This window comes from Barbus barbus (genome assembly GCF_936440315.1).
Source record: "Barbus barbus genome assembly, chromosome: 28".
Classification (NCBI taxonomy): domain Eukaryota; kingdom Metazoa; phylum Chordata; class Actinopteri; order Cypriniformes; family Cyprinidae; genus Barbus; species Barbus barbus.
In genome coordinates, this window is record NC_136756.1 from 16699055 (window position 1) to 16720715 (window position 21661).

The following is a 21661-nucleotide window of genomic DNA, read 5'->3' on the forward strand; positions in this document are numbered from 1 at the left end:
ACCTAGAAGAGCTTCAGGTATCAAACAGTATGAACAGAAGAAAGAGGAATAATTATCTCTCAGTAGCCGCTGTGCGCGCAATTGGACTGGACTTCATTGAGATGCTAGAGGAAACCAACAGGAGATCCATTACTCACAGAAACACACTCTGCGACATCTACAACGAAGAGTTTCGAGATAGGTACAACGATATCAATGCACATCAGTGAACGTCTGTATTCATTTGAATTCAGTTAAATTAACAAGTGCATGATCAATTGTACACTTGTATTCACAGGGACGGTGGGGTCAAAGATCCAAACTTCTCTAGAGTCATCTTTGCTTTGAGAAAAGGGAGCAAAGCCCGTGTTTCTAGATCAGGAAGACATGTTTACTTTAACACCAATGTAAGAGATCGTATTATCTACTGCTGGCTAATAGTTAGCCATAAATTATGCACTTTTGATGCATCACGTGAATACTCTTATCAGCAGGACATTTTGAAGGCAAAATTGTGGGTCATGTGATACTTTTGGCCAGGACATACAGAATTTATTTTTCAAATGTCTTATTACTGCCACAATGTTACCATTATTCTTGGCTACTTGTTAAGGTTACCTGTTACTTGTTATTATACGTTTCCTGTATCTAATGAAAACATCAACAGTAATAATAAATAAAGTTTGAAACAGTAGTTTCAAACACCCTCCCAAATTACAATAATGTTTGTTTTCTTCTTCAGAATTACAAGTTAATAGCATTTGGGTAAACAAGTATGCACAATAGCCTACCACACACTAGAGCAGGGCTGGGCAACTTCGGTCCTGGAGAGTTACCCTAATCAAACACACCTGAAGAAGCTAACCAATGTCTTCAAGATCCCAAGGAAGTTACAGGCAGGTGTGTTTGATTAGGGTTGGAGCTAAACTCTGCAGGACACCGGCCCTCCAGGACCGAAGTTGCCCAGCCCTGCTCTAGAGGGTCGATTTTGAATGCATTTTTTCATGTTTTTTTTGTCAGTTTGGGGCTGTCACATGTATTTTTATTACTTTTACTTGTTTCCCATTACAATTTAATAAAAAAAAAAAAAAAGATTATTTAATGATTTGATTATTTAACAGTTGTGCATTCGTTTATTGTCTTAAGAGGGCTGAGATCTTAAAATATGTGATGTATACTATTTTCAAGACCCTGCACTCATGAAAATGTTACATCCAGGTCCGAGTGAGGCTGCACGATCAGTGGTTTAGACCTTGTCGAAGACCTCAAAACCAAACTACTCCCGCTCCGGGTAATGTTAGCTCATTGTCAGCTACTAGTGCTCCAGGGCCAGATGATGGAGTCAGAGGAAGAAGAAGATTGGCGAAAGCCATCCTACTGCGACTGAACACTACAGACAGGTGAGCTGGTATGCTTGAATTTTAATTTTTTTTAATCAAGACAGTGATTGGATGAAACACAGGCTATACAAACATTATTTAGTATTTCTCTTATTATTAGCTATCTGCAATACTCTTGTATTGTGAATATTGCAATTGACTTTCACAAATGCTTATTTACGTATATAATAACATCACAAATACATGTACTGCAGCTGCTCTTCTCTTTCCCAGATCCTTTTTTGTAGCTGATAAGTATGGGGTGCAGGTGTCCTCCGAGCTGTATATGGAAAGTGGAAAGATTCAGATCAGTGTAGATCGGGCAGACGTTTATGAGCTGAAGCTGTTTGTGGAGAACACGGGTCAGGATGCCATGTATTTCACATACTACACTGCTCTTCACTGGCTGCAGTATTTCACTCTGGAAGACAGCAGAAGAGTCACATGCAACAATCCACTCCGTCTGGAGCCACGTGAGTTATTCAGTTGTACCATGTTGTTTGCAGGTTATATTATTGTATATTTTTGTTTACTCACTATAGCATTATCTTATTCAAAATGTTAGACATGTTTAAAAATATAATCCATGTACTATTCTATGCAAAGTGTGATATCCTATTATACTGGATGTCTAACTACTGATTATGGGTCTTGGAGTGCCATCTACTGGCCATACTGATTATAAGTCTTTAAGGGTCATACACTGGTCAAATGCAGGTGTTATACCAGTGAACTTAGAATAACCCGAGGAACTTTGGGTGATTTCCAGAATATGACGAATATGACAGATACATGTAAACAACTATGATGTATGTCTTCTGGGATCACTGCCAACCAATGGGAGTGATACAACTGTGATGTATGTCTTCTGGGATTACTGCCAATAGGAGTGATGGGGAGTGATGGAATAAAGAACTTTTTACTTTTTAAAAATGGCGGATCTGGCCAAACGCCACCATTAAAAATTGGACTAGGTAGGCTAGTAATTAATTGTGGTAAATCAAACAGACATAACCAATAAGAAAAACAGGAACTACCAAATTTGGGCAATAAGAAGTGTATATATGAAGATGTACCAACACTGAGAACTCAGAAGCAGTTTGATGTGGCGGCTGTGTTCTCGGCTTTGTTATAATAAAGTCTTTTCTTTCACATTTGAAACTCTGCTGTTTTGAGCCTTTCTAATTGCACCAACTGAGATCCAGACGAGACAACTCCGGCGTGCCACGACAATATCTGCATATATTCTGGTTTTACACCTTTACTGTGGTCAATCGGAAATGAAGGTAAACCCATTTGTTTTTCAAATAGGTGAGAAGTATGATGTGACTGTGAGATTCAAATCCAGTCACGTTGGAGTTTATTCTGCTACTCTAGCATTTGAGTTTAAGCAGAACACCCAGCCCACCTCCCGTCCCTTCCACATTGTGCGCTTCATTGAAGTGGAGTACAGGACTAAGCTTGCAGCCTTACTGGGTCCTACAGAACCATACAAACCTCTGAGACTCAACATCTCTGAACCCGAAAATTGCAAAGTGGATGAGGGCTATCCACCTGAGGGGTGAGAGATTATTTTTTTTAAATAAAATAAGAAATATTAAGAAATTATATTTATACAAATAATTTTAATGTTTTATTCATTAAAAATTAACAAATTAATAATTTAAATAAAGAAATGAATAAAATAAAAAATGCACATTGTGTCCTCCTTAAATGTATGTAAATGTAAATAGATATTGTAGCTTTATTTATGGATTTATTTATGTTTGTATCTCCATTAACTTCTCTGTTCTTTAGTTATGTTCAGAACTTTCTTGAAAATGTTCTGCCACTGGGGCAATACACTCCTCCTCTTCACATCCCTGAACTAGCCAAGCTCCTGAAAGATGGCTGTTCTTCCCGGATCCTCAGGGGAAAGTTTCGAGAACTTCAGTTAGTGTCCTTTTAAGTGAAATCTTCTGTTTTAATACATTTTAGAGTTTATTTTATTTCTGTGATGGCAAAGCTGAAATGATTATCAGAAATCATTCTAATATGCTAGTATTTTCGTTTGTTAGTTCTTCATATGTCTAATTATGCCCTTTGGAACTGGTCTGGGATCAATTTTAGGGTCATATGTTATGTTGTTGGTGGGCTTGAATTTACATTTACATATTCATTGAGACTTCAAGAGAAATGTTTTAGCAGTTCATGCTTTCACTGGGAATTGAACCCATGACATTTGCATTGCTTGTGCCATGCTGGTTTGTTTTGAGCTGTGATAGGAAAACCAGAACATGAACTTTGGCTACCTCTGCAAGGCTTTTTTTTAACATATTGTGGCTTTGTAAAATAGTTTCACAAAAACCAATATGACCAGGCTTATAACTTCATGTTTGCCCACAAATTTGTTGAGCAAACTTGCAGAATATTCTACAGGCATTTTCTAATTATACTTAGATAATTTCATTCAAAATGTTTTGTTAATATTCTTACTTGGCTCTCAACGAAGGCGAACGCATTTTTCTCTCCCTCTCCTCCCCTTACCTTCCCTGCTTTGCTCTCCCGTCTCGTCTCGTTTATTGTCTCTACTTGACAGACTCTCTCTGCACTGCTCTCCAAACTGAAAAATCATGGATTCGATCAACTGGTCTCCCAACGCAATTGACACCATCTTCTCGACGAGAAGTCGCAGCTGGCTACACGATGGACGCATGGGAAAGGTGGCGGGTCGTGTGTCTGGCAGCTCTTTCCGTGGAGGACATTGAAGATATCTACCTATTCAGAACCGATAACAGGTCTTCTGCTGATTGGATCAGGCTTTGCCCTGGGTTATCGAAAAATTCAGGAAACGGGAACAGCTGTCAAAAAGCCTCACAAGGCTGCCCGTCATGATTGAAGCAGTGGGCAGAGTGGTCAGCACTGAGACTATTAACCGCAATATGGATACCATCACGGATAAGCTTACGGCTTTTGCAAAGGAAAATTTATGGATTTGGAGACCAGAATGGACAAAGAGAGTAGCCGTGAAAATTGGAATGTGGCTACTCGCCCCAAGACCAAACAATCGCAATCTTATCTTCTTTTCGGGTCCCCTCAACCAGCACTGCCTCGGTCAAGGTCACTGTTGGAAAAACAACCCAGGGAAGAGCACTGCAGTGAGACTGTTGCAAAGCCGTGTGTCTATGTTGTTTTGAGTTTGTGCTTTTGTTGCTGGGGTGTTTTTCCTGTTCTCACAATGTACTCCCATAGGAGCATAGTTTGGGGGTTATTTTTTTTTCTCCCCCACTTCCTCATGTTTTGCTGTATTTCTGCCTCAATTACCCTGTCTTCCTGTCCTGTCTACCCTCTTGTCATATTGTATGTATGTTGTGTATGTATGGACAGGTTGATGGCTAATTTCGCTGGTACTTGTGATTAGTGACAATAAAGGGCTACTACTACTAATTGTGCGTTTGATTATTTTAGTTTTCTTTTTTTTTTTTTGCATCCCCTTTTGTGTGCATGTTTCATACTTTTGCATCTCTGCATGTTTCAACTGTTATATGTAATTTAGAAATATGAATGTTCCTGATTCAGTTCTGAATGATAAGAGAAATAATGAATGTTTCCTTTGTGTTTGATGGTTTCTAGGTTATTACTGCAGAGTCCGCTAGGCTTCCATAATTATGCAGAACGTTTTGATTTACTACTGTATCTGGAGGAGTGTCAAATGCATGTGGATATCAAGAGATACAACAAAGATCAAGTCACCTTACTCAAAGACTATGACAAGAGACTAATGGTCTTAAACGTGAGTGGAAATGTCTTTTGTTAAAACACATCTTGAAACTTTAATTTGCATAGGATAATATAAGGTTGTGGGGTCTGATTGTGTATTTCTTGGATTAAAGCTCCCTGGTGTTTCGGAGAATAGGCCATCAGTCCTGAGGGGAGATCACCTGCTTCTCACAAAGAGTGAGGAGGTCAATTTCTCAACTGTGACCAAATACAAGGGCTACGTCCACAAAGTGGAACTGGATCGGGTCAAACTGGGCTTCTCTCGAAGGTATGAAGAATGAGTACGTTCTAAACCAATGTGGTGCAATCAGTCAAAAAAATAATTAACAGATGTCTGATCTAACATGTTTTTGGTGTTTGTTAAGGTTCCTTGAGCATGTATATGTAGATAAGATGAAATTCCGTGTGGAGTTCACAGTGAATCGTCTCCCGTTAAGACTGCAACACAGAGCAGTACACATGGCGGTCCAGCACAAGCTCGGAGATGTGCTGTTCCCTGTAGGCCCAAGGAGCTTGAACCCTGCTTCTCCACCTGCACTGAGGTCAGTAAGACCCCTATTAATATGTTATTAAAACTTCAGAATGAAACATTATGAGAATTTGAGCACAGTGTGTGTCTCTAGGTTCTTTGATCAGCAGCTTCAGAGGAATCCTGAACAGTACACTGCAGTATGTCATATTGTGGCCGGTACATCCAAGCCAGCACCGTACTTGGTGTTTGGACCTCCTGGCACTGGTAAAACCGTCACAATAGTGGAGGCCATCAAACAGGTAAAACCGGTTATGGCACACAACAGAGCAAACACAGCTTCACCTCATCTTCATTAAAATGTCAGCTCGTGCATTGTATTGTATTATGCTTGCCTGTATGAAAGATTTCTCCATTCAGTGGAATACCTGTTGCATTCAGTCATTCTCTCTGTTTGTTTCTCAACATCTCGCAGGTGGAGAAGAATATACCTGGTGCCTACATCCTAGCTTGTGCTCCATCTAACAGCGCAGCTGATCAACTGTGTGAAAAGTTGATCACTAGTCAACATGTTGATGCACGGAAAATATACAGACTTTATGCTAGCTCACGCGATCCAAAAGCTATCCCTAAAGTTCTAAAGGTTAGTGTCTGTTTAACAGTAAATAAAAAAAAAAAGAAGAAAAAAAATGCTTTACACTGACACACAGTTAAGCATTTAAATATCATCTTACCTTACTTACTTTATATGTCAGGCTTTCAGGGTTAATGCACTAAAGGGATAGTTCACCCAAACATGAAAATCACCCTCAAGCCATTCTAGCTATATACAGTGTCGTGAAAAGGTTTTTTCCCCCTTCCTGTTTTTTTTATTTTTTGCATGTTTGTCACACTTAAAAGATTCAGATCACCAAACAAATTTTAATATTACACAAATATAACCCGAGTAAATACAAAATGCAGTTTTGAAATGATGATTTCATTTATTAAGGGAAAAAATCTGTCCAAACCTGCCTGGCACTATCTGAAAAACTAATTGCCCCCTAAATCTAATAACTGGTTGTGCCACCCTTTGCAGCAACAACTGCAATCAAGCGTTTGCGATAACTGCCAATGAGTCTTTCACATCGCTGTGGAAGAATTTTGGCCCACTCTTCTTTGCAGAATTATTTTAATTCAGCCACACTGGAGGGTTTTCGAGTATGAATGGACTGTTTAAGGTCATGCCACAGCATCTCAATCGGTTTTAAGTCCAGAATTTGATTTGGCCACTCAAAAACCTTAATTTTGTTTTTCTTGAGGCATTCAGAGGTGGACTTGCTGGTGTGTTTGGGATCATTGTCCTGCTGCATATCCCAAGTGCGCTTGAGCTTGAGGTCACAAACTGACAGCCGGAGATTCTCCTTCAGGATTTTCTGATAAGGTGCAGAATCCATGGTTCCATCAATAATGGCAAGTTGTCTAGGTCCTGAAGCTGCAAAGTTCTTGTTCTTTTTGGTCAGCAGTGGCTTTTGCCTTGGAATTCCCCATGGATGCCATTTTTGCCCAGTCTCTTTCTTATTGTTGAATCATGAACACTGACCTTAATTGAGGCAAGTGAGGCCTGCAGTTCTTTAGATGTTGTTCTGGGTTCTTTTATGACCTCCTGGATGAGTTGTCATGGTGCTCTTTTGGCCCGGTAAGTTTGGTAGGCCAGCCACTCCTGGGAAGGTTCACCACTGTTCCAAGTTTTCTCCATTGTTGATAATGGCTCTGACCGTGGTTCGCTCGAGTCCCAAAGCCTTAGAAATGGCTTTATAACCCTTTCCAGACAGATACATGCCAACTATTTTAACATTTTAATAGTGTAATATTAAAATTAGTTTGATGATCTGAATCTTTTAAGTGTGACAAATATTCAAAAAATAAAAAAAAACAGGAAGGGGGAAAAAAACCTTTTCACGGCACTGTATGTCTTTCTTCTTTCAGACAAATACAACTGGAGTTATATAAAAAATGTCCTGGCTCGTCTAAGCTTTATAATAGCTGTTAATGGAGGTTGAAATTTTGAAGCCCAAAAAAGTGCATGCATCCATCATAAAAAGTACTCCACATGGCTCTGAGGGGTTAATAAAGGCCTTCTGAAGTGAAGCGATGCTTTTTGGGTAAGAAAAATATCCATATTTGACACTTTATAAATCGTAATCTCTAGCTTCTGCTAACTGCCGTACATGCATTCATGAGAGAGTGATTCATGAGAGAGTGGCCTTCCAGCGCATTATTACGTTGGACGTAGGCGTAGCGTAAGCTCCAGTTAGAATATGGTAGTCTCGCAAGTTTTGTTTACAGCAAAGGAAAACCAGTCTCCTCTTGGCTTATATCAAATTCCTCTGACATTTTTATTTACAAAATGTAATTTTGTACTTCTAATTTGTGACCGGTGTTTTGTTTTGCTCTATCCTCTGTATTGCTCTCGTCCACGTTCGTCACTTCTCACTGGAGCTTACTCCTACGTTCTACATGCGTACAACAGTTAGCGAAAGCTAGAGATTATGGTTTTAAATATAGATATTTTTCTTCCCTTCACTTCAGAAAGCCTTTATTAACCCCTCAGAGCTGTGTGGAGTACTTTTTATGATGGATTGATGTACTTTTCTGGGCTTTGAAATCTCGACCCCCATTCACTGCCATTATCTAAGCTTGAAAGAGCCTAGACAATTTTATATAATTCCAATTGTATTCGTCTGAAAGAAGAAAGTCATATACACCTAGGATGGCTTGAGGGTGAGTAAATCATGGAGTCATTTTCATTTTTGTGTGAACTATCCCTTTAAGTAAGATTTAAGCGGAAAATGCCCAATGGTGTTACTTTATGTAAAAATGCTTATAGTTTTTATTTTGATTGTTCATGTTGGGTGTGTGTTTGTGTGTGTGTGTTTAGAATATCAGTAATCTGGAGGGAGAGATGATTGTTTTCCCATGTAAGGAGGATCTAATGTGCTACAAGATCCTCGTCAGCACTCTGGTCACTGCTGGCAGGTGAAGAGCATTATCTTATCTAAACACAGTGAACTCTCTTTTGCTGTCTCTCTCTATCAGACACATAACACGTGATTTATAGCAGTCAGTAAATACTGTGTACGTGCAGGCTGGTCACTGGTGGTTTTCCTGCGGATCATTTTTCTCACATCTTTGTGGATGAGGCAGGACATGCTACTGAGTCAGAGACCATCATCTGTGTGGCAGGTGTGTTTTACTACAGTACAGTACGTATGAGACAAAGTCCTAAGTCTGATAGTAGTGAGATCCATAGACGGTATTATTGCATTGTCTCACTGTGTGCATGTAGGTCTGCTGAATGCAGAGACTGGACAGCTTGTTTTGGCTGGAGATCCAAAGCAGCTGGGTCCAGTCCTGAGATCTCCTCTTGCCATTGATCATGGGCTTGGTGAGAAGCACATGCAGACACACACTCACTCATTCTACCTGTTAGCCGATAATTATTTTTGTTTTAAAATATATGTTCCTTAAAGTATTATTATTGTTTACCATTTAAGCTTTAACTGTTGCTGACACATGACTCTTGTCCAATAAAAACAGAGACATTTACAGAAGCAAAATTGTGTGTATGAATGTGTTTTACTGCAATGTAATCTGGAATTGTCTGTCTTTCCTGTAGATGTCTCTTTGCTGGAGAGGCTGATGACACAGAATGATCTTTATAAGAAAGATGACATGGAGTTTGACAAACGCTATGTCACCAAACTTCTTCTGAACTACAGGTACTTCTGAATTACACCAGTCAAACTTTTTGCTTCTCACATTGGACCCCTGGGTCTAAAATCTAAAATAAAAGTTCTTCCATGATGCCTCGCAGGATATCAGTTAGGGATGCATGATATATCGGTACCATATTAGTTATTGACCATCCTAAAAAAAAAAAAGGATAATTTAAACACTGGTAAAAGTAATCTTTTGCAGATCTCAAAATGAATATACATTTTTCAAACTGAACATTATAATGCTGCGATGCCCAAATTCACTTGTAGCATTTAAAATGCTGATTTTAGTTTTTAGTGTTTATTTATTTATAGTATGGAATAGTATAATATAGAATAATACAAATAGTGTTACATTTTATATCATCCGTTTATTGGTTACCAGCCATAACATGATAATAGTTATCATCTTATCAGAATTTTAATACTGATGCATCCCTAGGATCTATTATAAGATTTCATAGACGACATAGCATGCATCTGTTTTTTAATCGTCTCTCTCCAGGTCTCATCCATCCATTCTGAAAGTTCCTAATGAATTGTTTTATGAGGGGGAGTTGGTGGCATGTGCAAATGAGATCAGCTCCAACCAGTACTGCACCTGGGAGCACCTTCCCAAAAGCGTATGAGACCTATTAAACAGCTGTTTAGTCTCCGTCTCTATGGTTACAGCCATTTTGTTTCCAGGAGATTTGCCTTTTAATGTGTGGTTTGTTTTTTCCAGGGATTTCCTGTGATTTTCCATGGAGTGCCTGGGAAGGATGAGAGGGAGTCGAACAGCCCCTCCTTTTTTAACATCTTTGAAATCGAAATCATTGTTGACTACCTGAAGAAGCTGCTCTTGACACAGGCCAAGAGGGGAATCTCTAGAATCTCCCCCAGAGATATTGGCATCATTGCCCCCTACAGGAAACAGGTGGAAACTGCTCTTGGACAGCCCATAATAGCAGATAAATTAGTCATGACACTCCTATCAAATCTCTGACTGTCTGTATCACTTTTCTTTCTGTGGGGTTTGATTTTGTAGGTTGAGAAGATCAGAAGGGCCATCAAATCAGATGAAGAACTCGAAAAGCACATGTGCATTGAAGAGCTCAAAGTTAGTTGGGGTTTAAGCCTTCTAAACATTGGTAGTGCTTTTTATCTTAAAATAGGATGTGAAAATAATCTAATAGATGTCTTCCTTTGTGTGTTTGGTGGATTATGTAGGTTGGTTCAGTGGAGGAGTTTCAAGGCCAAGAGAGGAAAGTGATCCTGGTGTCGGCTGTTCGCAGCAGCAAAGAGCATATAGATTTGGATGAAACGTTTAATATCGGGTTTCTTAAGAATGAGAAGGTATTGTTTAAACACTTTAAATTGATCAAAAAAGACATTTTCTGTTTCATATAAATGTTCTTTTAAACTTTCTATACATCAAAAAAATCTGAGAAAAAAATCACTGTTTTCTACATTAATGAAAAATATTTCTTGAGTAACAAATCAGCATATTAGAATGATTTCTAAAGGATCATGTGACACTGAAGATTGGAGTAATGACTGCTGAAATTAATAAATTACGTTTCAAAATATACTAGAATAGGAAACAGTTTAACATTTCAAATGGAACAAATATTTCGTAATATTTCTGTTTTACATAATAGGCTTGGCAAACCCAAACTTCTGAACAGTAAACACACTTTAGTCTTGAACTTGAGTCCTTGTTCATGTCTCTTTTCTTCAGAGATTCAATGTGGCGGTGACAAGAGCAAAAGCTTTGTTCATCATGGTGGGAAACCCCACCATTCTGCGGACTGATGAAAGCTGGGGCCGGTATATACTGTATACTTCCTACTTGCACATGGATGAAATGTAAAGAAACTTGCTCTAAACATCTCTTGTGTATGTTTATAGGTTTATTGACTTCTGCTTTGAGGAGGGCGGTTACACCGGGATTTCCTTTACCAGTGTAGAAGGAATAGAGGAGGTTGAAAGGCGTCTGCTTGCTCTTAACATCCAGGATGAGAGTGGTGAGAAGTTTTAATCATACACTTCATATCTCTTAAGTCACCTACTATTGTTTGACTTCAACCATAAACCTGTTTTTCATACCACAACTTCATTGGTTTCTGTAGACTTCAGAAATGGGATGAAAAATGAAACTGGTTTTAGTTTAATGCCTTCAAAATGCTTACTCATTTAGGAAAGGGAAATACATGAAGTCATGTGTGTCTGTTGATGTTCTGCCAAAAACAGTTGCCATTTCAAGCTTAAGTAGTTTTGCAAATTATGTTATCTACATCCGCATTGCAAGCAGGATTTTGTTTTCCTGCCTCCATTTTTTTTATTTTTTTCAAAACTGGTTGTCAGCAGACATGAACATCTGACTGTAATACTTTATAAAGTTGTACTTTATACTGTTGTGTTCTTTCACCCCCTAGTGGAAACTGAGGAGAGTGCAGTCCAACAATATGTGAATCCTGAGTGGAGACACGATTACTAAGGTCCTTCAACTCAAGCCCGTCAAGCCTTCTGAAGCTAGTATGGAAATCTCGGATCTTTTGATTCTAAAGCTGGGCACACACTGTATGATTTGTATGGTCCTTTACATTTGTTGCTTGTCAGACTGCAAGAAATTATCCTAAAGGGATATTGGGTATAAAAAAAGCCATGGCACACTGTGCAACATCAAAGATTTTAAGTCAGACTGCATGATAAACATTGTAGTCAAGACTTTCTACAGTGTGATCCTGGATTGAATCTAGAAGTGTAATTGTAAAGCTTGCATGTAACTGAATTTTACATTTTAAAATAATTTACCTTAAAAATGAGCACATGGACTGATTCATAAACCACTGATTTTTGATAGTAAAATGCCTTTCTTATTCCAACATTAAATCTTTCATTATTAAACCACTGACGCATCAAATGATCTCCATTAGATTAATGTCAAAAACCTCTCCTCTCGTGTGTAGTTTTCCAGTTTACGTCTTTCCCTTCTGGCTATTGGGAATACTGCAGCTATACCCAGCTGAGTTACTATGGGTCCCAGTGATGTTTGAGCCATTTTCCTTATGTACTGTTAGACACAAAATGCCTACAGACTTGCAATCCTATCTTCTTCACCTCAGGGTGTTTTTTTTTTTTCTTTTTCCTATAGCATTTTATAAAGCCTAGGACTTATAGAGCCCTCAACATCAGCACACCTGATCTTGTTGTATCTGTCAAGTCGAAAGGAATATTTTCTTAAATAAACAACACCAATTATAGGGACAGTCCTACTGGGGATTTTGTTTTGTTCTTCCAAGGACAATACCTCTTTTCTCAGTCACCTCTACCCATAATTAACCTAAACAATTTTGTTCCCAGGCCAGTGTTTTACAATGATTCTGAGTTAATGCTTTGCTCATAAAGGTGCAGTCACATTATCAACATTGTTGTGAAATTTCACAGGCAAAAAAAGACCATTGTCTATTATTAATAGTGCACACAAACGTTACTTTCATATCAAGCAGCTTTCTGTTTTTGTTAGAATTTGGAGCAGTCAACCTGAAACTATTGCAAAATCTGTGTGGGGAAATCTTTTCACACAATAAAAATTCCAGTTGTGAATTTCTAGTGAAATGACTGGATTTTGCCAATGAAAAAAAAAAAAAAAATCACTGAACAACAGTAAATGTGACTGCACCTTTATTTCTACCAAAACCTTCACTGGTGACACTTGTTCAATAAACAGTCAAACCGACTACCATTCTGAGAAGATGAAAAATGTTTAGACAATTTCCATGTGAGAAGGATCTAGAGATAAACTTGAACTCACAGAAGAATTGAAGGATAGACACTTAATACTATTTCTTCTTAGCAGACATCATCTGGAGTCGATGAATTGTCCTTGAGTGTATGACGCTTCTGATACTGTAACACACTGTTCCACAGGCGAAGCCAAAAAAGATTAATCTTTCCTTCTATTTCTCACACAAACATTATGCTAGACTGACAGCCTGAGTGAGCTAATTCATTTTCAGTCTGTTACACCATTTTTCAGATAGCCTTTTCTAAACAATCGACACAAATGTTTATGCCAGTCAACCCCATTAATCAGACTGTACTTGTACTTCATGTGAAATAAATATGGCATCTATCCTGACTAAGGCCAATGGACAAATTTAAACAAGTCTGGCTGTTCCAAGATCAGCCTTCAAAAAAACAAAAACAGACACACAGAGTACAGGCTGGCAGGTTAAATGAATGATAAATGTATTTTTCCTTTTTTTTTTTTTATGTAAATCACTGAGCATCATATACAGAGGCATAGAATAATTGTAAACCAGAACCGAAAAAGACAGAGAAGATTTATGTACAAATACAAAATTAATCAGTCAGTCTTTCTCCCAGAGTAGGAAGGAAGGTATGCTGGCGAAAGGAAAAGAAAAAAGAAAGATGGCAGGATGGAGAGGTATTGGGTACCGACACACATATTGGTTCCCTTATAAATATTTTTCTGTCATCCACACCTGGATTGTGAGAAATGTGGCGCATGGTGGGTACTGCAGGCTTTTCCTGGGGTCAGTTTGCGGGGTGTGTGGCTCATAACAGCAGGCAGCCGCTTCTCTTCTTGCGCTTGCGGACCTGCAGCGCCGCCCTGGTGGCCATCTCAAACACCTCCCTCACTCCCTCTTTAGTTTTAGCCGAACACTCTAAATATCCAAACGCACTGATCCTGTTAGCCATGTCACGGCCTTCCTCAGGTTTTACAGGTTCCTGGAACATACACATATGATGACAGGCAGCATTCTTTCAGAAGATACTTTAACTAGTTTGTTTCATTTATCCATCAAAAGTGACAGTAAAGACATTTACAATGTTACAAAAGATTTCTATTTCAAATAAACTGTTCATTTTGAACTTTCTATTCATCAAAAAATCCAGAATTTTTTTTATCACTGTTTCCACACAAATATTATGCAGCACAACAGTTTAACATTAATAATAATAATAATAATAAATGTTTCTTGAGCACCAAATCAGCATTTTTTGAAGTGATTATTATTGAAGTGATTATGAATCATGTTACACTGAAGACTGCTAAAAATTGTTAATTAATTAATTTATTTGATTAAATGTAGCCTTGGTGTACATAAGAGACTTCCTTCAAAAACAAAGTCTTTGGCAACTTCAAACTTTTTAACATTAAAGTTGAACTTGCATACCAACTCAAAGCAACATTAGGTTACAATAAAACAATCAACGGCTACAATAAAAACATTAACCTCATTCAGGACAAACCAGGGACCGACTTACTGTGTTTGATATGCCATATTAGCAGACTACACGCTGACACGGCAGGCATGTTATACTATTTTAAATAGCAGCACATAAAACAGTAAAATACTCCACAATAACAATTTTATACTGTATTACAGTAGTGTACGGAATGTCATATGACTTACAATCCGCCACATTCCTGTAGAGATAAAATCAATGGTTGAGCTCAATGAGCATTCCTAGACACTGACGACACCGTTTGGTAGCTCTCTTAAATGGTACTTGAACATCTATAGACACAACAGTTCCTTTCAACACAAAAGCAGATGAGCAATTTGAGAGAAACTGATGGGTCATAATTGTGTAAGACGTTTCACATTAGCAAATTACTTGAATCGCATGAACACAAGTATATCACTACTGCTTCTGGCTTACTCTTACAAACACCCTTCAGTATGAAGCAATCCCTGAGGGCAGCTTCATCCCCACAGGAAACAGCTGCATTTCCATTTTCTTTTGTGACTGTCACAGACAGGAAGTGTCCTATTTGTTAAGGCAAAGGCCAACAAAAGGCCTCTGCTGTGTCTCTACTTCAAGTTACTATGGCAACACCTGTTTAACACGTGCACACACACGTACACACACATCTGCCAAACCTGTTTCATCTTGATCAGCTCCCTGCGCGTGTGTTCATCATTCCGCAGGTCCTTTTTATTGCCCACAAGGATGATGGGAACGTTGGGGCAGAAATGTTTTACCTCTGGCGTCCATTTCTCTGGAATATTCTCTGGAAGAGGCCAGAAAAAAAAAGTGAATGAAACCTGACGTCACTGTTCGATATTTTTAGAAATGATTTAATACAGTAAATTAAAATTATGAATAATAATTTACAGTATTTAAAACATTTAACAAATTCTCTTAAATTTTGCCTTAATGTAATCTTTACGACTTTAATTACTGCTTCAATTTAATGTAAATGTAATTTACATTTCTGTTCAAAAGTTCTGGAGTTTGGAGTTTTATTAAAATTGAATAATTTCACATTTTAACTGTTAAATTGTAAAAAAAACAACAACAACAAAAAAGGTCTTCTACTTTAGTATAGCTTCTGGTGTTCAAGAAACATTTATTGTTATTACCAATGTTTAAAACAGTTGCCCTGCTTAACATTTTTATGGAAAAGGTTTTATGTACATTATATATATATATATATATGTTGAATAAAAGTGTTAATTTAGTTAAAAAAAATAAATGGAAAATAAAAATCTTACTGACTCCAAACTTTTGCATGATGTGTATTGTGTGTAGTTAAGTACCTAAACTATCTGGACTATCTATAGAGAAGCACATCAGAATAACATCTGTGTCTGGATACGACAATGGCCTCAACCGGTCATAATCTTCCTGGCCAGCTGTATCCCATAGAGCCAACTCCACCTGAGAGAGAGAGATGCAGATACTTCAGTATTGTTTGTCAGCTGAAGGTATGAACTGAACTTTGAGTGGCCTGAATGTCGATGTCAGTTGCCATAAATATAAAATACCATTAATAAACCTGAGGCTATTTAAAGAAATAACTGCAGACTAAGCTTGACTTCTCTCATAATATTATATCCAAGCATGTCTGTTCAAGATGGCCACAGATTTGGGTTAAAAATATGACCGGCTGCAGTAACACCCTATTTCTCTCTCTCAAACATACACATTCTCAGCGCTTCTGTCCACAAAACGAGGAAGAAGGACTGTGTACAAGACTATTTCAGGATGACTGACCTGTTTGCCGTCCACCTCTATGTCAGCAATGTAATTTTCGAACACTGTGGGCACGTAGACCTCGGGGAACTGATCTTTACTGAACACAATCAGCAAGCAGGTTTTCCCACAGGCTCCATCTCCCACAATCACCAGCTTCTTACGGATAGCTGCCATCACTACAAAAAGCAAGAGAGGTAGAGATTTTACCAGAAGAAATGGTTAAAAATAATATATTTTTTTAATATTCTGAATTTGATGACAATAATGACTGGCTGTATATTATGTCACTTATTATATAGCTATTTAACAAATAAACAAAATTAAATTGTATATTAGCTTAAATAGTATATATTAGTTTACATGAATAAATTAAAAAATAAATAGTATATTAGCTAAGAAAGATGCCATTAATGGTGAAGAAATATCCAGTCATTCCAGAGAGCCACAAAATACACCCTAATAAGCGTCATAACAGTTTGTTTCCCCTGTGGTTTGAGAGACACAACACAATAGAGTGTAGCAGAAACGGTTCCGAGATCAATCCTGCATTTATGCAGAATCAGGAGGCCAAAATGCTGATCAAGGACCTAACTGACCCAAAAAATGAACATCACACTGGAATGAAATGAGCACATTTTGTTCTAGGCCTTATTTGGGAGCGGTTTTTGCATCCACACAGACAGAAACAAAGCCAGAGCGTGGAAAGTATGGAAAAATACAGTAAGAGAAAGAGGGAGACTTTCCTGCCCCACCCTTTTCCTCCCTTTCCCGCAATTTGGAGGAAAAATAAGGACACTATGGCCCAAAAATGTCACAGCCAAAGAATATACATAGCCAGACAATTTTCTTTAAATAGAGCCAATCCAGTCAGCTGTCCGCATTTAAGCAGGACATACACGTATAGAGCAGCAGTACTGCCATATGATACAATAAACAGGACTACATGAGTTTGGCTTCTGTGAGTGACAGCAGACTGGGAGAAATGCAGAACATGTCAGACATAGGTATATAGAAATCTATAGTAATACATTTAAAACATAAGTTGACATTTACCACCACAACACACCAGTCCAGCAGCAAGCACAAAAGCTATTCGTTTGGCCTTGAATCCCAGTAATACCACAGTTGTGTTATACCACAGTTTGGTAATACCATGGTTTTTTTTTGACATGTTGTTTGATAATATTTAATAATAATGTGGTATTATTATTAAATATCATTTTGCACATGTGCCATGGCAATACCAATTTAGGACATTTATTGTGCTTTTATATAGTATTCTCTGAACTACCTTAGGGTACAATGGAAATATATATCGAAGTACTAAGATAATACCATAAACTACTCTTCAAAAGTTTGGGGTCAGTTGAGTTTTAAATTGTAATAAATACTTCACTATATTACAGTTTTATTGCATTTTTGATTTAAAAAAAAGATTCTTATCACATATATGTAATATTTATCAAATAAATTCTGCCTTGGTGTGCATATCTTTCAAACTTTTGAAATTACCTTAATAAAATAAAGTCTTCAGTGTGTGTAAAGGGATGCACAAATTAATGAATGACTCAACATTTCATTAGTGTGGTTTCAAAATATAGTCAGGATTGTGCAGTTTCATAATGAGACATTTGGATTGGATGGTCACAGGAAGTTGACAGCGGAGCCTGAAACAGGCCGCACACCCACACATTGAACTTCAAAAAAATCAAAGGACATGTTCTGAGAGAGAGAAAAGTACAGAAACAGGTCAGTGCTATTCTTGAACGTGCATCCCTGGAGAAAGAAATGCGTTCTTGGTGACGGCAGCCTGGTTTCTTACTTGCACACACATTCATCTCTGCTGCCATTATCTCACAAGCCCTTCAAACACACCCAGTTCTGCCAACACTTCAACACAAGTGGCATTTTGAAACAAAACTGGCATTAATTCACTGAAAATGAAAAAACAAATCATAATTCATTTTTAATGAGATGCAGAAATCTGTAATATGTCATACTGGGAATTTCCCACAGTGCTTGCTCTGGGAATGCTGTCCCGTCTCTGAGGGCACAATGAGGAAACATTTCCTCAACCTCTGGTGGCAGGATTAGAAGGAGCTCACTTCCTGTTCTGACAACTCCCTTCCTGTTCACACACAGGCTTCAAAAAACTATTATATCTTTTAAATGAAAAAGATTGCAGCCCTCATAAATAGCACAGCTGCATCTGAGAAGAAAGTATTGTTAAACCAAAGCCATGTCTTTTTTAAAGGGGTCATATGATGATTCCCTTTCTCTTTGGAGTGTTACAAGCTGTTTGTGCATAGAAAAGATCCCTAAAGTTGCAAAGACTAAAGTCTCAAAACCCGAAGAGATTGTCTTTGTAAAATTTAAGACTCGACCATGCCCACCTAAAACGCCTCATTTAAACGCCCACACGTCTATGTCACTGTGTGGGAAGATTTGCAAAACACTGCCCAAATGTATACGCAAAGAAAGAGGGCGTGATTTTTATTCTTCCTGTAGTATTGTTGCTGCCGGCAGCGCCATGTCCTGGTTTCATTGTGAAACTACTTTGTTTGGGCTTCCAAAAGAGGACACTAGAAATCAGTGTTTAAATTGGATTTACAACACTGTTCCAGAACAGTTATTAGAGTGTGTGCAGCGCATTTTACGGAGGACTGTTTCCTAAACCTGGGAGAGTAGTGGGGAAATTTCAACTTTGCAAAGACAGCCTGGCGATTATGACTGGCAGCCTGTATCTATTCATATTTAAAGAATTTGCCCCTGACTATTCAGTTTTGAGCAGTGTAGAGTAGCGCTTGTTGTTTGTCTTTTCTCCGATCACAAATGCAGATATGGTAATGTTTACGAGGCACGATGCAACGCGACACATAAAATACAGTATAAATCATTATAATCAGTAATTATGTCCCCACTGGATGCAACAAAAGCCTCGTTTATAATGGGTTTTATTGTTTTTGACTCATTGCACCGGGACACGGCATCACAATATGGTTAGGGGCATAACATTTCAGTCACATGCTTGAGGTATTCAGCCAATCATAACGCACTGGATAGCTGACCAATCAGAGCACACCTCGCTTCTAAGAACGATGAGCTTTGTAAAAATCTACGCGTTTCAGAAAAGGCAGAGCATAGAGGAGCAACAATAATGTACAGTATATGGACAATAAAGTGTTTTTTAACCTTAACCACATAAACATTGCATTACACCAAATACACAAAATAATGTTCTTTTTAGCAATGACATATGACCCCTTTAATTTTATACAAAGTATTTAATAATAATTTGAATTAGCTTAGATTAATTTTACGTTTTTTTCTTCTGTGCTTATCTTTTTTTTTTTTACTTAAAAAAAAAATTCTATTTAGCATATTTTTTCAATTTCAGTTTTACTTTTAGTAGTTAAGCTTAAATGTATTCGGTTTCATTTAGTTTATCAAGGCAACATCTTTAGTTTTCATTTAGGTTTTTATTTTCATTAATGTCAACTATTTTTAAAAATTAAATTTAGTTAACAATAACAACACTGAACTGGAGCAGAAGATAAAGTGAAATCTGACAGGCTCACAAGTCTGTACAAACATACAAAAAAATTTTTTTTCCAATTATTCATTTGTATTCTTTTAAACATCGCAATAAATATCGTCATATCATGAGATTTTGATAACGTTACATCCCTACATCAAATACATCAATCATAGACTCAGCTAATCATTTTGACTATCAATAAAGGCAAGCAAGGATGTAGACTGTATAGATAGACATTCAGTTATAATCCAACAGGTCAACTAGTCTTTCTGACAACCCAACGACTAGTCAGTTATGAAAATATGTCGTCCTGCACAACCCTAACATCCAGAATCAAAGACTTGTTAAGTCAAGCACTGGACTGAATCAGCAGGAGTTAATCAGAAGAAAATGAGAAAAATATGTTTCATTATGATTGATAAGAATCTATAACAGCTTGATACAACCTGGATATGGAAAGTGACTGAGATTTAAATTGGATTCAGGAGGGGGTTCAGTCCTTCTGCTTCAAAGATTTACATAAAGGATCATGGGATAATTGAGTCGAGTCCATCACGACAGCCTTCTTCCCTCCAAACCCACCATAGAAATGGCACACACACTAAACGGGGCCCAGGAGAGCGTTTCAGGGGTGTGTTGCGGATGAGCAGACACTTTAAATGCTTTTAACTGACCTTGAGCCACAGGAGCTGTGGACTGATGGGTCTGTAATACAGCTGGGCAGGATATTGAATATTCATGATAAATTTGCGACAATTTGGCTGGTGATATCAAATTAAGCAACACTGCAAACTTCTAATGTGCTTTTAATTTGGCCATTAAGCTTCCTAAAGACCATGTGTCAATAAACTAGTTTCTAGTTCCCTCTTTGTGCCACGGTAATGCGAGCGTTGTTTTAAATGGAGGTGGTAAATTTGAATCAATCATTATCAGGAATCCAAAATTGTCATTTCACGAGTCAGTTCAAACAGGTGGTTTAGGTGAGAAAGATTTTTGTGATGTTTTTAAAAGAATTATTTTACGCTCAACAAGGCTGCATTTATTTGATCAAAAACTGTATTTATATTATCACAAAAAATTGCTATTTTCTATTTCAGTATATATATATATCCTCTAACTATAGCACTCTCTATTCTAATTCTATTATTTAAAAAAACGTGTCCCTTTTAGACTTGCACTATTTATTTATTAACTGCTTGTTTTCTTAAAAAACAACAACTAACACTACCTTCTTTAATCTTTTTGTATTCTACTTGTCTTTATTTATTATACAATTAACAAAAGCAAAAAAAAGGCCTCTAACACTAGCTTGCTCTATTCTTTTTCTATTCTATAGGTTTTCTTTTTAGTTATTATACAATTATAAAACAAACCTTGCTACGTGTACTGCATAAAGTTAACTGAGACGTGTTATAGCACTTGCATATTATTGCTCTTTTGTTGATTTTGATTGCGTCTATTGTCCTATTGTCATTTGTAAGTCGCTTTGGATAAATTTTGGATCTGCTAAATGACTAAATGTAAATGTTAATGTAAATATTAATCTATATTTATTCCTGTAATGTCAAAGCTGAACTTCAGCAGTAATTATCTTCGTCTTTAGTGTCACATGATCTTTCAGAAATATTCTGATTATTCTAATATTTTGATAAGTAAAATTTCTTATTATAAGTGATGAAAACAGTTATACAGTTTAATATTTTTTGTGGAAACCATGATGCATTTTTCCAGGCTTCTTTAAAGAATATAAAATTTAAAAACAGGATTTGTTTGAAATAAACTG

At 37.4% G+C, this 21661-nt stretch overlaps 2 protein-coding genes across 2 annotated transcripts in view; one reads left to right on the forward strand and one right to left on the reverse strand.

Moving 5' to 3' along the window:
- Positions 1-12598, forward strand: LOC306848481 (putative helicase mov-10-B.2). Its single transcript, XM_079383057.1, has 22 exons — positions 1-181; positions 278-386; positions 1198-1379; positions 1593-1831; positions 2670-2919; positions 3156-3290; positions 4971-5130; positions 5231-5385; positions 5483-5659; positions 5741-5888; positions 6062-6229; positions 8507-8604; positions 8714-8811; positions 8915-9013; positions 9245-9347; positions 9850-9967; positions 10069-10260; positions 10372-10443; positions 10554-10679; positions 11065-11153; positions 11235-11350; positions 11762-12598. The coding sequence occupies exons 1-22, from the start codon at positions 30-32 to the stop codon at positions 11821-11823; spliced, it is 3048 nt and encodes a 1015-aa protein (XP_079239183.1). The 5' UTR covers positions 1-29; the 3' UTR covers positions 11824-12598.
- The window catches only part of LOC306848482 (rho-related GTP-binding protein RhoA-D-like), an 18440-nt gene continuing 9252 nt past the window's right edge, over positions 12474-21661 (reverse strand). Inside the window, exons 2-5 of the mRNA XM_079383058.1 lie at positions 16359-16516; positions 15902-16022; positions 15242-15372; positions 12474-14081 (exon numbers count right to left, since the gene is read on the reverse strand). Coding sequence (XP_079239184.1) covers positions 13908-14081; positions 15242-15372; positions 15902-16022; positions 16359-16514 — 582 coding nt within the window. The 5' untranslated portion in view covers positions 16515-16516 and the 3' untranslated portion in view covers positions 12474-13907. The remainder of the gene's footprint in view (positions 14082-15241; positions 15373-15901; positions 16023-16358; positions 16517-21661) is intronic.